Genomic DNA, 16230 nt, shown 5'->3' on the forward strand with positions numbered 1-16230 from the left:
GGGTGAAATTGGCTTGCCAGGTCCTCCAGGTCATGATGGAGAAAAGGTAAGACACGGTGCCTGTGTGGATTGCTCTTTCCTTCCACTAGTGGCCTTGTCTGGAGTTAGTATGTTCCGTCTCTGTCACTGACATTGCACAGTTGCTTTTCCCACAGGGGGGAAAAAAGTATTTTGCTTCACAAAAATGAGCGTTAATGGTTTATCAAAGTCCTAACTTATAAGGAGCGGCTGGGATGGCATGGCAAATCTACTTTGTCCTGCCCATGACTCCTCAAATGGCGTTACTGTGAGTGAGAAGATGAGCAGCGAAAGAGGCTCCGGGCCAGGGAGTTGCTCTGCAGCAGGAACCTTACTCTTGTCTGTAGATGTTTCACTTTGCATCGTGTGGATTTCTTCTAGGGACCACGCGGCAAGCCTGGAGAAATGGGCCCCCCTGGCCCTCATGGACTGCCAGGAAAGGATGGACCACCTGGAATAAAGGGAGAGCCAGGCCATATTGGGGTCACAGGAGAAAAGGGCGATAAAGGAGAGCCAGGACAAGCCGGCTCACCGGTGAGTAAATCGAAGCCTCTCAGAGCACCGCTGGCTATCCAGGTTATGTGGCAAGGTCCTGGGACTTCTCGGGTATCTTGGAACGCCTCAGAGGTGGGTGCTGGAGGCACCAATGAAGTGTACCAATACAGAAGCGAGGTCTTGGCTCCGTGGCAGATGCGTTGTCCGCCTTGCTGGAGTGGCTGTCCCCAGCTGCCTGCCCTGCTCTCTGGGCACTGTGCCGCTTCCTCAGCTTGCTGCCTGGCATATTGCTTAAACCGAAAGGCGGCTGTAAGCAAGCAAGCCTGACTGCGAGCAAAGCAGCTCAGGTACCAGCACACATGGCCTCCTCGGAGAGCAACTGCATGGAGCAGCCCCTTACATCCCTGCCACTAACTGGGGCGGAGCGCCCAGTCTCCCAGCTTCAGTCTGTCATAACTTCTGTGTCCCCAGCACTAGTCAAGAGGGGGTTTATGCAACGAGCTTCTGCCTCTCTACAGGATTACTAGGATAAAACTCTTGTTGTCACAACAGCTAGCTATCGGGGAGTGATTTCTAGCACGGACTCCAGCAAGCTGCATAATGGTGAGCAGAACTTGGAGGCAGGAAAGCAGTCCCCCATCCCTGCTCTGGGGACCGGCACATCCACAATGACAGGAGGGTGTTCAGACATTTGCACGTCCAGTTTCAATACTAGTGAAGCCCTGCATTTCCCTGGGCATCTGATGGTTGTCTGGGGTTTCCAACGTGTTCTTGGGATGGCCAGAGCCAGTCTTAGCCCTTGCAATGATGTTTCTTATGTCTGCCTGAATTAGTCTTGCAAAAAATCCACAAATCTTTCTTGATCCATAGGGTCTTGATGGCCCCACTGGAGAGAAAGGCGAACGGGGTGACCAAGGGATGCCAGGACCGTCAGGATTGCCGGGTCCCATTGGACTTCCAGGATTGACAGTAAGAGCGAAAAAGACAGGCTTCTCTTCCCTGCTTAGCAAAGAGAAAACAACACAGAGCAACACACAAGGGTTCTTTTCCCAAAGTGCCGAGTATCTTGGGAGCCTCAGACCCCTACCCCTTAGAGTTAGGTGTTTGGGTGTCACCAAATGTCCATCAGGTCAGGTCTCCAGCAGCAGGCAGGGGGCCAGCTGGGCATCTGCTCTTGTTGCCATCTGGAGGTGCTGGCTCGGGCAGCTGCCCGCAGAGCCTGCATGGCTAAGTCAGCCCAGATGCCTGGTTTGCTGGCAGCATGGCACCGTTGCCGGCCCACTTGCTGTGCTCCCTCCCTTAGAGGCTGTAGTGCAGCAGAGCAGCATCAGACCACTGTTAGGGAAAGGCAAAGTCCTGTGGCACTCCCCTTGCACAGCCATGAGGTACCGTTCCCGGAGGCCGCCGCCTTTGTCGGGTGTCTCCTCTGGCAAGAGAGGTGCAGGAGAGCCACAGGTGAGCTGTTTGTGAAATACGTGCTATGTTCCTACTCCTCCTTTGGGGAACAGCTGCTTCTCGGTGTATGGGTGACTCACAGATGGCTCCTGATGCACTCCAGAGCGCAGCTGGTGGTGACAGGGTCTGTTGTTGTGTGCAGGGAGAGAAGGGCGAGCCTGGGGAGCGTGGAGACAAAGGAAATCCAGGAGAATCGGTAGGTCACCTTTCTCATTTTCCTTCTGCAACCTCGGCAGTAGGGAAGGGATGACTTGGCAGTGGTGCTGCTGGAAACGAGCACGTCCCACCCTCTTATGACACACCCTCGCTGAGGACAGCAAGCCTCGTCTTGCGGGACTGAATTGCCAGCCACCTCTAGCTCCTGATGCCCTACTTTTCCTTTACACAAGAACAATCTAGCTCGCGACAAGCAATCAATAATGAATGCCTAGGGAAGAACAGCAGATCATGTAAAGCATAACAAATGTTTTCTTCAGCACTTGCGGTGAAGGGATTCCCTGAACAATTACCTGCATGTATCTACATATACATATTTTTCAATAGATTTTTGGGTCCACGAATTTGTCCATTCTCCCCTCAAAGCTCACTCCTAGCTTTAGTAGTGCCCTGCAGCAAGGAGTCCCACAGGCTATCTATACACACTTCTGCGTGTGTGGAGCCAGCCACCTTCTCTCCTATCTTTTGAAACAGCCGCTAGCTGTTGTCCTTGTGCCTCCTTGCAGGAACAGTGGTAGAGTAGTGGAAGTGGACCTTTTTCTGAAACAAAAAATTTACTGCTCTCCTTCCTCCTAAATCTCTGCAACTGCTCCATAACCCTCCCCAGAGTCCTGCTGCTGCTTCTCAGCTGCTTTGTCCTGGGTTGCTGCCGCTTCCTAACGCAGTCCTTTAGGGGAACTCCAGGATGCCAAGCCCAGTACAGCTCAGCTGCACCCTGTGCCCTTTCTTCCCTCTGAGCAGTTCCCCTTCACCTCCGAGAGCAGCAGATTATGACAGTGACTTCTCTTGCATTGCTTTCTAGATATCTGGCCCCCCTGGACCCCAAGGCCCACCAGGACCTCCAGTAAGTTTTGAGTGATTCACCCGAGGAGCAAGGCATTGGGAATGAGGCTAGAGCGGGAAGTAGCTGGGGAGGATTCTGGGCAGAGAAAACAGCCAGAAACGCTGCAGCATTGAAAAGGGAACTCAGTATCGCTTCCAAAACCACCCTCCAGGGTAGGTCAGAGCTACGATGGGCTGGGTAGGTAAAGAGAGAAGGTTATGTTAGTCTGAGATGAAAGGGAAGACAGTGGCAAGAGGGGATGGATGGGATTAAAGGGATCAACTGCAAAAATGGTCTTAATAGCAAGCCTGGCCCGCTGCCAGGTTGTTCTTGGCGAGACCCCCCTCATTAGCAGAGGAGAACAGTACATGAAGTGCCCTTTATACAAATGAAGAGGCCTCTGGGCTAAGCATTTGTGCCCACATTGTGTCAGAAAGCAAAAGCCCTATGCTGCCCACGGAACAGGGATACCTGGATTTTTAAAGCACATCTGTAAACATTGCTCATATTTTATCTCTTGTCCCGAATACAGGGTCTTCAGGGCCACCCAGGACCGAAGGTAAGGCTCCAAAACTTTACAACCTGAAATTTTACTACACCGTCCCAGGTGCTAGAATTTTTCAGTAACAACCTTCTAGCTTACCAATGTTACTTACCATCTTGGTAAGAGGACGAATACATCTGAATATTTTGTTGAAGGAAATTGGTTAGCAGCTCTCATTTTAGGGCCCAGAAAACTGGTAATTTTCTCCAGTTTTCACCCAGATAACTGGGAAGCCACTGGCCCTTGGAAATCTTCCCATGAGAACGTAGTTGAAACCTTTGTCTGCAGGGTGAAAGTCTGTACAGCAGGATGGACAGCCTGTCATAGAATCCTAAGTAACTGAGCTCTAGCTTAAAATTAGCCAGGTTCTATACCCTGTAAATTCTGCTGTGAAGCCACTCAAGAACTTCACTCTTCTTGGTGATTAGAAACTTTCTAACCTCCATCTAAATGTGATTATGCTCAGCCTGCACCATTGGTTTGCTTATTGTGAAACAGTACCTAGATGAAAAAATATTTGAGTGGAAGTGTTCAAGGAGAGCTGTGTTTTTCCTCTGACATTCTTGGCAAAGATTGGAAAATGTGGAAAGTCTCTTAATTCTTCTGGTTATGCTTAGTATTTGGTTACCAGCGCTATTTGGGTGCTAAAGGAGATGGTATATTTATCCTGATTCATCTTTTCTCCAGGTATTGATTACAGATACCTGTTATGACAAGGTACAGTTACATGGACATTACTATGACAAGGACAGATACAGTTATCTGTCTTGCTTGTCTGTAACTCACTAGTCGTGGCTATCAAGTGTCTGGGAAACTTCCATAAGGTGCAGTTGTCATTGGAATATGGGTCAAACAAATGCAGGTGGAAGTCTCGCACAGCACAGACTGGATTATTGGCAGAGGAAGTATTGCACCAGTTTCTCCTTGAACAGAGGATCCATGTAGGCTTCAGTAGCAGGTGCAATGAGGTGTCCCGCATGTGGAAGTTTTTGTTCCATCCCTGCAATTTGTAATAAGTCTTTTTGTAATGAGGCTTTCAGTAGTGGTGAGGAAGAGCATTTTATACCCTTTGCAGACATGTCAGAAATAAGTAACTCTTCCAGCTATGTGCTCGAGCCAAATAGTGTTGTAGGGCAGTGACACATGGCTGTACGGAAACTGGAGTGCTGGCAGAGTGAGCCAGCAATGTGCTGTCCTAGAACTGTGGAAGAGCGTGGCAAGCAGGCTTACTCTTTCTGTGCAAACTTGGTTCTTCTGACACTTCTGTGTCAAAATGCAACCAAGATAGTGTTTTAAAATGCCTTATGAACGGGGCGGGGAAGCTTTGGGTTGCATTTTGAATTTATGAAAAAGGAATATTTTAATACTGCTTTATAGTTTATAATACAGAATTTTAAAAATACCATTGGAAAAGGGACGATGAAGTGTTTTCCTAACTTTTGAAATAGATGCCTTTGCCTTTACAAAAGTAATTCCAAAAATATTTCAGTACGATTTTTTTTTTCCCCCCCAAAGCTTATAGACACCTGTCATTCACTTCCAATGAATCCACATCTTAAAATGTAAAACCACCCTATCGGATAACTTCTGGTTCCTTATATTTGCCCAACATTCCCTGCAATAGCAGGGAGAGCAACACAGAAGCGAGCTCAGTTCCCCTTTGACTGTCTTTACCCACTGGGCCTGAATCTCCTCTTGCTGCCATTGACTTAACACAGGTCCTCACACAGAAGTCCTTCGACTGATACTGGTTTTCTTCAGATTGGGCTGACTCTCGGCCCAAAGCATTGCTCCGCTGCCTCTTGAATTCTCTCTGCCGCTTCGGGGCTCTCTGAAGGGAGGAATGTTCGTTATATAAGTGATGTTACGGTGGGTTTATTTTCTGCTCCATCCTTCCTTTAGGGGGAAGCGGGGATTGATGGAATGAAAGGAGAGAAGGGTGCCCAGGGTGAAAAAGGAGACAGAGGGCCACTGGGATTACCCGTAAGTATCCAGGAAGCAAGCAACACTTTATGAGCCAAACTTGTATCAGGTGTAAGAAGATCCCTCAATAGGAGACACACGCAGGGATTTGATATCTAAAGTCAAAGAAAGAGATGATCTATAAATAACTGTGCTTTTGCTTTTTAAACTTAAAGCCTTCATTTCTGTACAGAACCTTCATCTTTTAGATCTGTTAAATAGATCGGCGATCACTTTAATTCTTCCTGCTTCTGGCAGGATTGGGAAAAACAAGCAGAGACTTTCCTGCGGGTTCTTCGCACTTCAGGGCAATGGGGCAAAACCAGAAACAGAAGTCAAAGGGACGTGGAAAAGGAAACACCTTCCCAGCAGTTTGTCACCTGGGCCAGGCTCTGTAGAAAAGCTTGGTGGTTCTGAATGCATCCAGCTTCTTCCCTAGCCAGTACTTTCCTACCACTTCTGCAATGGGATCAGTGCTTTCCCTGATGAGGCGGAAGCCTGCTACGTTCCCTGCTGTACGTGAACTCAGTCACACTACTGTTAGCGCACTGCTTAGTTTAGCAAGGAGAAATTGCGGCAGAATTATAAAGAAGTTAACAGGAGCTTTAGATACAAACCTGAAGACTTTGTGAAGCTCTTAACTCACATCTGCTAAAAGCCTCTTCACCCACTGTCTGAGCCGACAGCTGATAATGAATTAGTGGAAACTCAGTGCCACCCAGTTGCTCTGCCAGCCCCCCAGTTCTCTCCTCGTAAAAAGCGCTGGTGGCAGAGCACGCCCTCTCCCTTTGCTGAACATACCACCTGGAAACAAGCACTTCAAAGCGCATCTTGTGTACTGTGTGGCTTTGTCGGCCTGTGTTTGATCACCCAGATCCCTTGTTCCTGACTCTGGCTGAAATGTGCGTGTCTTTGTTTGTAAAATGTTTTTCTCTTTTAGTTGTGCTACATAGCAGTTACCTCGTAGGGCCTGGATGCACCTTGTCTAGCTCTAGGCACTCGAGTTTGCTCATCATGAGTATATTCACTGTGGCTCCGTGCAGAGCCAGTGGGGAGAGAGTGATGCTTTTGGAAGGCTCAGATGCAAAGGATTGTGCCTTGGTGAAGCAGTGAGAAGTAAAAACCCAGTCCCCATTTTGCCCCGAGAAATGCAAATGGAAGCTTTCTGTGTTATTCCCTCAAGTCTGTGTGGTATCAGGACAAGGGAAGGAGGTCCTTGTGAGCGTCTGAGCAGAAGATGCCCCAGCAATTATCCTGATAAGCTCATCAGTGTAGCAGGAAATGTGCTAGCTGGTTCTACAGCAGTGAGCCCCATGGGAAACCAGGGTCCCTTGGCTTTTCGCATCACTCTTCCTGAGCTGTGGAGGGGAAGACTGGCTCAGAAGTGTCCTCTTGGAAATCGTTTTGTGTTTGGATCAATCTGGGATTGTTTAGCCTAGAGAAGAGGAGGCTGAGGGGAGACCTTATTGCTCTCTACAACTACCTGACAGGAGGTTGTAGTGAGGTGGGTGTTGGTCTCTTCTCCCAAGTAACAAGCGATAGGATGAGAGGAAATGGGCTCAAGCTGCACCAGGGGAGGTTTAGATTGGATATTAGGAAAAATGTCTTCACGGAAAGGGTGGTCAAGCATTGGAACAGGCTGCCCAGAGAGGTGGTGGAGTCCCCATCCCTGGAAGTGTTCAAAAAACAGGTAGATGTGGTACTTTAGGACATGGTTTAGTCTAGTCTACCCTTAATTGTTTTAGTGTGGACTTGGTAGTGTAGGTTAATGGTTGGACTGGATGATCTTAAAGGTCTTTTCCAACCTAAATGATTCTATGATTCTATTCTATGATTCTATCACATTAGCTGGCCAACTAGGAAGCACGGTTACTGAGCTGTTAGTCAGATCAGAGAGATATTGTGGATCTTGTATCCCTCCTCAGAGCTACCAAACTCTCTTCATAAGCTTTTCCATGCCTGATCCAGTGTTTTCAGCCTGTCAGACTAAATGCAGTTGTATTAATAAGTGCCAAACAGGTACTGAAATATTTCAAAGACAAACTCTGTAAAAACCCCAGAGCTGGATCTGCTGCCTTTTCATGTGTGGGTTAGGGCTTGACATTGTGCCAGAATTTTCAGCACATTTCAGCACTGATTGTCTGCCGTAGCCTTGGGCTTCTCTGTATGGCCAGCAAGCTGAGGAATCTGTCATACTCAAGCAGAGGAAAACTCAGTATTTCGTACTTATAGTCTACCTAAGCTTTGTCTCCTGGCCAGAGATGAGATGCTGGGCTAGATGGGCCTTGGGCAGAACCACTGTTAGATCTTATGGATGAGGAAGTTCAGGGCTAGAGCCAAGCAGACAGAGAAGTGCCACTCATCTCAGTCTGGTGTAAGTCTGCACTGGTGACGCAGGTAGATGAGCCACCTGTTTCATAAACCTCCAGACAACTGGCTCCTCGCCTCTTCCTCTGGCCAAGAGACGTAGAGTGGAGCAAGCCTGCAGCTGACTAAGTGCGTACCTACAGGACCTGGGTTTCTTGGTAGGAACTTGAACAGCCGATGGCTCCACACTGCTTGCAAATGCCTCCATGACCACAGGCCTCTGAGCCCCTGAGCCTTGTGTCTCGTCTGTGTTACCCAGCCTGCCACAAAGGCAACGCAGGTTTCAACTCCGCTGTCGCATTGTCCTTTTTATCACCAGTCACGGAACAGCTTCCTCCTCAGGGGTTTTCTTGGTGGCCCTGAGAGAGGGAAGTTTGCATTCCTAAGGGGATCTGAAAGGTGCAGGTCAACATTATATGTATTCAGTGTTTCTATGTTTTTGTTGGTTTGCTTGTAAGTACCATCACCTGTCCTTGAGATCTTAATTTTTGTTTATTGCAAGCATATGTTTGTCTCAAGTCACTGCTTCACTCACCTCTCCCCTCCCCTCTCCTTTCCCCCTCACCCTCCTCCCCTCTCCTCTTGCCTTGTTTTTGTTAACCCTCCCCCGTCTGTTCAGGGTGCTTCAGGTTTAGACGGCAGGCCTGGACCACCGGTGAGTTCCATTTCTCCATTACCCTACGTTCCTCCTCCCCAGTATCGTGATTTGTCTCGTCTCTTCCACCAGAGTCTTGTTTACACCAGGAATAACCTTCTTTTCTCCAAAGCAGGCTTGGGAGGGGGGGTTAAACTTAGACTGAGAAGCGATGTCACATGCTTGTCTTTTTTTGACGCTACAAGTCTGTCTGGATCCTGGGATCACAGCCTATCTGTTCCACTTTATCGCAATAACAAGATGAATGAAACCTCTGCATGGTTCCATGATGCTCTGTTCTCCTTTCCTCTTTATTGTGAAGGGTCTCCATCCTGTCATTCTCCATGGTAGCTTTGCTTGCCACCTTTTCACAACGGTAGCTCTTCAGTTTTGTCTTAGGCATAATAATGCCAGTGTGTTTTGTCGTGTGAGCAAAAAGCTTTGTGCGTTGTTTCCACAAGTGGCACTTAAGGCTGGATTGCCATGGGTTGTAGGTATGCTTACAGGTATCTCTCCATAGCCTGGTAAGCATCTTGCCACGAGAAGTTGCATCTAAAAGACCTCCTGCAAGCACAACTAGCCCTTCACCTCTCAGCAGCAGAATGCCACGCAACTTCAGCAGCTCTAAACATGCCTTCCTCCAGTCCTGGACACCTGGGGGTGGGGGAGGTGGGCTGTGTTCCAGTCTAATATATACATCCAAGAGGTAGCAACATCTAACAGGGGAGCAGGAAGATGCAAGATGCCCACCTCTTGTTGCTAACTCACTGTGAGATGTGAAGGAGATAAACTCCTTGTGCCTAAGCCTCTCAGTCTGTCAAATTCAGAAGGAGACGAGTAATGCTAACCTGGTCCTGCAAACCATTCTGCTATTCTTGGGTACCGGCTGTTAAATAAGGACCAAATATTTTTAATGCCTCTTGAGAAATCATGCATCACCCATGTACAATCCATTTGGCTATTTAAAAGGATAACTGGATATAATTCAGTTGCTCTATAATTTCTGAACACAATCTGAATGGCAGCTATTACACTCACTTGCTTGGGGAAATTGTAGATTTCATTTTATAAATGTACAGGTGTGATCTCAGTGTATTTCATGGCACTAAATGATCTTAAAATGATGCATACGTGCAGGCAATTAAGATTTCCAGGATGTGAACTCCTGTGCATGGATCTAAGGAGAGTCTGAGTTTCCTCACTTCCTTCACTGCGTTGGAGTTGTGTGCTGCATGAATTACTTCTCCACTTATGTTCTGCAGATCTTAATCTTGTCTGGAAAGCTCTCCTGATCCATATGAGTCAACCTGCTCACATCGGAGGGGTTACTTTAGTGACTAAGTGTTGCAAGCTCACATTAAAAAGTGCAAGACCCTTTTCCTTAAGGCTGTTAGAAAAAGACTCCCCTGTTTCAGAAACCTCCTCCTTTGTTCTTCCCAGAAGGCAGGTAACGGGCCTCAACAGTATCTGCTTATTGAGGCTCCGCGAAGGAATTGTAGCTCAATACCTGCATGGTTAGCAAAGTTCTTGCTGATCTAAAAGTGTGTGATGTAGGGGTTAGGAAGGTGAATGCCTACCTAAACTATGTATGTGGGTGGGTGCACTACACACTCCAGATTTGAAGTCTATACTTTATCTAGACTGCAGAATGTAGTCTGGGAGAGTTGTAAGAGACCCTCCAGCAGGGAATACTCTACAAGTTCAAGGAGTTTATACAGAGTTGAAAGTGCTTGAATCTTTTTCTTAGCCAGAAGGACTATTGCCCAACTGCTGTATTGCCCATATGAAAGATAAGCTTTGATTGGGTTAATTTCCCAATTTTCCTCAGCAGCAGTGGGAAGCGGGTTTGGTACGCTAGTGGGAGATGGCCCCTGCGTCAAAGGGTTAGCAAAAAGACTTGGGTTTCCCTGTTAGCGTGATTGAAAGCCTGGTGGAGTGACATAAGTGGCAAAAAGGGAACAGAGGGACTGGGACTGAGTGATACGCCTCTTAGTTTGCATCTGTGTATGTATGCATCTGCATTCATCTCTGCAGCATGGTGTCTTTCAGCTTGCATGACTGACTGGCTGCCTGCCACCAAGTAACTGAACTCTTCCATTTTTGCTCAATTCAACTGACTCCACGGGGGGAAGAGAAAATAAGGAAATAAAGAAAATTGCTTATCATATCTCTAAATGGCCTTTATTCTGCTACAGCTTTCAGCCTTGTCTGATATAAACTAGAGAGAAAAAAATCCCTTCCTGTGGAACTGGTAGAAATGGCTGCTGTAACAGTTGTCAATAGATAGCCTCAAAATTAAAAATAAGGCTCTGTAAAATGATGCTGGTGTGATCTAATGTAGCAGTTCCCATGTTCTTCAAATTGTCTATAACAGCTGCTTCAAATCCATTGCCACCAACACTGAAAGCTGTAGTGGTGCTAGATGCCTTCCACCACCAGACTGTCCTTCCCAGCTGTGCTTTTTCCTAAAGGAGCAGCAGTGTCTCCTGGCTTTAATGACGCCCTAGAATAAAAATGTCCTGATGTGTTTTCCTTCCTACAACTACAGGGTACTCCAGGACCAATTGGGGTTTCGGGACCAGCAGGACCAAAAGGAGAAAGGGTGAGTTTGCTTCAGAACTGACCAATGCTCTGTAACGTCTTTGAAGATACCACTGCTCCCTGAGATAGAGAGGCTCTATGTTTTTCTAGAGCTGGAACTGCTCTCTCCTTGTGCATAGAAGACCCTCAGCTGGGCCTCTTTGATTTTTGAGTATCTCATCCTTGGGGTTTTTAGGTGCTTTGAAATGCGTCCTTTACTTTTCTTCTATAGTGCTGCTGTAGCCACTGCTGTGCTGCCTGTTTGTACTGAATAGGAGTGTAACAATTTCTACTCTTTTGTCTCCGTTTCAGGGCAGCAAAGGAGATCCTGGAGTTGTAGGACCAATGGGGCCAGCAGGGCTTCCTGTAAGTATGGGAGTACTAGGGATGTGTTATCCGCAGTGCCTGTTTTCTTGCTGTGGTTGATAGTTTAAGATGCTGCTGTAATACAGCATTTGCAATTGCAGCTAGGTTAAGTGTTAAAGAACTAAAGTTACAAGCTTGTGTACGCTATGGGAGCAACAGAAAGAGCTCAGTAGCTTCAGAGCAATGATTCAGAATGAGGTGTGTGAAGCTGAAGGGGAACAGTTAATTCACTTCAGTCCTTAAACTACCAAAAGAAGCTGTTTGGGATTACTTTTTGCAAAATGGGCTCAGTGTTGGAACTCTAGTTTTATGTAATCATGGAGCTGCTTCATTGTTTAATGCAAAAAAAGGAGGTTTGCTGCTCTTTTCAGGGACTGCATTCTCTAAACTAGTTCAGTTTTTATCTGAAGAACCCTTAGAGTAGTAGCAGAGGTGAAGAGGAGGTTGTCTGCTGGAAAAGTTTTGGTTTTTTTAACCACAGAGCAATTGGTACAAATGGAAAAAAAGACACTTGTGGGCACACGTTCTTCTTTTTAAGCAGGAATACAATGGGACCTACTTGTTATAAAATACTTCTTTCTGTGTTGCTGTATTTCAGGGTTTACAAGGTCTACCTGGTGACAAAGGAATCCGGGTAAGTTACCAGGCAAACTTTTCGTATTTAATTACTAACATCTCCACACAGTGATAGACCGGTTAACTCCTGAGCAGCCTCAGGTAGCCAGCATGTAATTCTGTCTGCTAGACCTTCATATGAGTAACTTCACAGACTTGTATTTTAGAAGGTGATACCTGCAGTTTGTATAATCACCTGGGACCTTGTGGTATGTCTATCTGAAAGCTGTAGGAGGGATTTTCTAATATGTTCGTTGTTGTCATAGCTCTGTTCTCACTGAAGCACGGGACTTCATGTGTAGTAGAGTTAGGCCAACGTGGCATGCTTTAGGAAATCCCCAAATCCTCCTTATCTATTTACTGATGTGTGTAGGGATTCCCATGAGAATTAACTGAGGTGGAGCCAGCAAATCTTATTACATTACTTTTAAATTCCCCCTGAAGCATGAAAAAGAAGGTTGCCCTCTAGCAAACGATCCTCCAGGGAATTTGGAAGATGGAAATTTGGAAAAGATAAATTAAATTTGCCTACCTTAAAGAATCAGACATGAAGTCTCCTCAGGCATTGTCCTGAATGGATGTGATGGTGAAGAGTTGGATCAAAAACCAGTAATGTGAATGGCTGCTTTTTTGTCATACCACCTGTGTTATAGAAAGATAAACACTACTAAAAAGTGTATGTTGAGAAGCTCCTTGCTTTTTCACCAGCTTTTCTACAACATAAGGAATTTCTTGCCTGTTAAGGCTCTGAATCTTTTTGATAAAAACAGTTGAGAGCTATAGTTGAATATAATTTATATTTAGAAATACAAATGACTTCTGGATCAGAGTCTTTGTAAGATTACAGTTGTATAAATATGTCAAGCAGTTTGATATAGTACACGTGTATGTCTTTATGCATGTACTCACACATACACCTCTTCATAAGACTCTGGTATCACCCAAGTTTATCTGAAAATGTAAAGTTTTACAGTGCATGTGCCCGTGTGGTGATTTCATTATATGAATTTGCTTTTTATACGTAGTGAGTGTTCTCTGTCCTATATCTGCAATGTATTTCTGACCTTACTCTGCACAAAGTGGGCAGTTTTGGAAAGCAGTAGCCAACTGGCATCTTAAACTAGGGGAGAAAGGTCCAAGTTTCATGGGAGCTCCAAAGTTCTCCCCTTTTTTAATCATTGCATTTCTGGCTTTGCTTCTTAACTTCCCCTTCATTAAGATGCATTTTGTTTTGCTTGTGTGGCTTCTAAACAAAAAGTAACCTTAACAGAATTCCTAGACTTTTTCAGTTGGTTTGTAAACCGGGTATTTTATTTAAAAGAAAGGTCTCTCACTGGCTGTAGGGAGGCTGTTGGGATTTCCCTGAGCTTTCACATAAAAGCAAATGAAAACTGGGAGAAACTGCGCTTCCTTGTAGAGGATGAGTTGGAAAGCAGGAGTGGGAAGTTTTGCTGGCCCCTTGAAGCGCGCATGCATTTTGCCTCACTGCAACAAATATTTTGAAATGAAAAAGTGTAAGAAACTCAAGGCTGTAAATGGGCAAGTGCAATATGTTTGCAGGTGGGACCCTAGAAAATACCCCTTTTCCCACAGAGCCTTTGTACAGGGGCTTCCCCTCGCTCCCGCCCCTCTTCAAAAATTGTGAACAGGTCACTACTACTTACAGGAGTTAAACAGCATGGTTTTGGTGAGGCCCCTTTATACAGCTGTTTTGTCCGAATGCCTCCATCCTTTTGAAGTCATTCTAGACATCTTACAAGTACCGTCTGGCAGAACTGGACGCAGTGCTGGTTCCCCAGGATTGGCCATGCAGCCCTGTATCCCCAGCTGAGCGCTCGGTCTCCCCTACGGCGGGGGACATGGCTTCTGCGTCAGAACCTCCTCGGAAGCGCGGGACAGCCTCTGTCTATGGCAGTTCAGCCAGGAGGCTTCAAAGGGAACAAGAAGAAAGCTGTGAAGTGAAAAAGAGAAGGCAACACTCCACTTCCAACCTGTTCCACAGGGGGCTGGGATACAACACCGGCCTCTTTGGAAGTGGGAGATGCGTTTATTTGAAATGCCTCTCTCTCCTTTAGACAGCAGCAGTATGCATGGCAGTTTAATGTGAAGATTTTCAGTGCTGAGCACATTAAAAATGAGGATCCGCTTTGTTAAGCTCCCAGATAGTTTGCCCAAATCCTCTCTGTTACTTTAGGCAGAGTAGAGCTTTTTAAATCCCAGAAACATTCCCGCTGCCCTTTGTTCAGCGTGGGAGTAGAGCATAGCTGCGCCCGGGGACAGGCGGAGAGGGCATCGTGGCTCTAGGTAGCAGTGGGAACAGATGGCCTTTCGAGTAACCCAGCTGAAAAAGTGTAAACCCTGAACTTGTGCTTCCAAGCTGATATCTTCACTGTTATTTTAATCCCTGTGGTTTTTTTCTCTTGTGTGTATGTGCGTCTTCCTCGCTCCTACAGGTCCACCTTTGTCCCCTTTATCCCTTCCTCCTCTTCTGCCTTTCTTCCTGGTTCCTTCCTCCTTCCTCCAGAGCAACCCATGCCGCATTTTCCTGGATTATCCTCTCTGTTCCAGTGCTTGGTTTTGGGTGACTTCTCCTCATTGCCTCTCCTCTCCCATCCATTTCTCTTGCCAGCTTTGGGTTTAACACTTTTTTTTTTTTTTTTTTAAGAAGAAACAGCAACCTGTGCTGTCTGATTTTATCCCTTAATTCCTTTAACCCTCCCCACAAGGACCCTAAATTCAATTCCCTGTGCAGCAGCCCCTTCCCCTGTTTTATGCTCAGCAGCTTTGAGAATTTCCTCTGTTATACAGAAAGATTTGGTATAGACCTAACTGGCAAATACCCACGCTATACCTTCCCTTGGTCGACCTGCTGGGGGTGGGATGTATCCTCCCTTGGTGAGGAGGGGCAACAGGGCATCTGGGTGTTCCCTCAGCCCCTTTTGTGGCTGGCTTTCATTGACCTAATGCTGCCCCTCCACAAGAGAGCAAGCCTCCTCTTCCATTATGAATTTTTTAAAATTTGTTTCCCCCCCTGCCCTGTCTCTAGTGTAACTCAACCTGGAGCCTGCGGAGAAATTGTAATATCAAACCACTGTCGGAATTGCACCTTCCTGGGGTATCTCTGTGCTGCTAAATAAGAGGGCCAGGACCAGCTGCTGCCCTGTGGCTGTGCTGCTTAGGACTAGTCCCTTGTCTAATAGGTTTTCCTGGGGGAGCACTACTCGGAGCATCCCAAAGGACAGCCAGGCTGTTGGGGCTGAGTGCTTCCTTCACTCTCTGGCTCTTCTCTGTTTAGCAACGTTGACTCAGCCCAGTGGGCAAACCACCGCCCACTTGGGCAAGCAAGCACGCTTGTTCAAGTTAAAGCTTTGCTGCTCTGCGATATGGAAGTAATTTTACATCTTAAAAAACAAACAAAAAAAGACTCCGCAAAACCACCAAACCCCTCTGTGCAAAAACAAAAAAAAAAACCCCACTCCCAGCTTTTAAGGAAAATCTAGCAACCCCTGGTGGCAAACATAGTGTTCATTAAACAGCTTGAGAGAAAGCTTCTAAAAGCATTCCCGTGCGTGAGAATGTCTTTTAAGAACGAGAATTCAGAGTAGTAAGAAAAGGGCAATCAGTGCAGGGAGTCTGGGCCAGCAGTGCCTTCCTACCACAGCAGGAGAGCCTGCTGGGGGTCTGCTGTGGGTCTTGCCGTCCGAGGCACCGGGCATCCAGGTGCCACCCCGGAGCTCCTCCAGCAGAGGAGGGACCCTCCCAGCCAGCTGGAGATTGAGACGAGGTGGCACGCTGCCGGCCAGAGGAGTGTTCTCCCATTTTGGGAGCCTAGGGTCAGCCAGTTCTCAGAAGGTGCCTCTCTCACCACCACTGGATGTGTAGGAAGCCAGGAGAAGTGTCCTAATGATGTACTGACGGAGGAGGAGTAGCGCTCCGCTGGCTGACTACAAGCCTGTCCGTAAAGTTCAGAGGCGCTTTGTAATCCCTTTGAAGCAGAGCCCTGACAGCCTATCAGCGTGGGATTTTACCCACGGCCAATGTGTTTATGCAGCTAAGTTAACGCTTAGTAGCTCCATACGTTGTTTTTCACTTAATATCTCAAAGGGAGATTTCTCTTCTTTGAAAATGTTTCCTTAATGTTTATCCTTTTTTTAA

General features: G+C 46.7%; 1 protein-coding gene across 1 annotated transcript in view; it reads left to right on the plus strand.

Moving 5' to 3' along the window:
* COL13A1 (collagen type XIII alpha 1 chain) overlaps positions 1-16230 on the plus strand; it is a 97319-nt gene that overhangs the window by 71027 nt on the left and 10062 nt on the right. The window contains exons 31-41 of the mRNA XM_075717969.1: positions 2-46; positions 400-552; positions 1384-1482; positions 2111-2164; positions 2987-3028; positions 3540-3566; positions 5454-5534; positions 8500-8535; positions 11063-11116; positions 11407-11460; positions 12059-12094. Of these exons, the coding sequence (XP_075574084.1) occupies positions 2-46; positions 400-552; positions 1384-1482; positions 2111-2164; positions 2987-3028; positions 3540-3566; positions 5454-5534; positions 8500-8535; positions 11063-11116; positions 11407-11460; positions 12059-12094 (681 nt within the window). The remainder of the gene's footprint in view (position 1; positions 47-399; positions 553-1383; positions 1483-2110; positions 2165-2986; positions 3029-3539; positions 3567-5453; positions 5535-8499; positions 8536-11062; positions 11117-11406; positions 11461-12058; positions 12095-16230) is intronic.

The sequence above is a fragment of the Pelecanus crispus genome, chromosome 10 (genome assembly GCF_030463565.1).
Source record: "Pelecanus crispus isolate bPelCri1 chromosome 10, bPelCri1.pri, whole genome shotgun sequence".
Taxonomy (NCBI): Eukaryota; Metazoa; Chordata; class Aves; order Pelecaniformes; family Pelecanidae; genus Pelecanus; species Pelecanus crispus.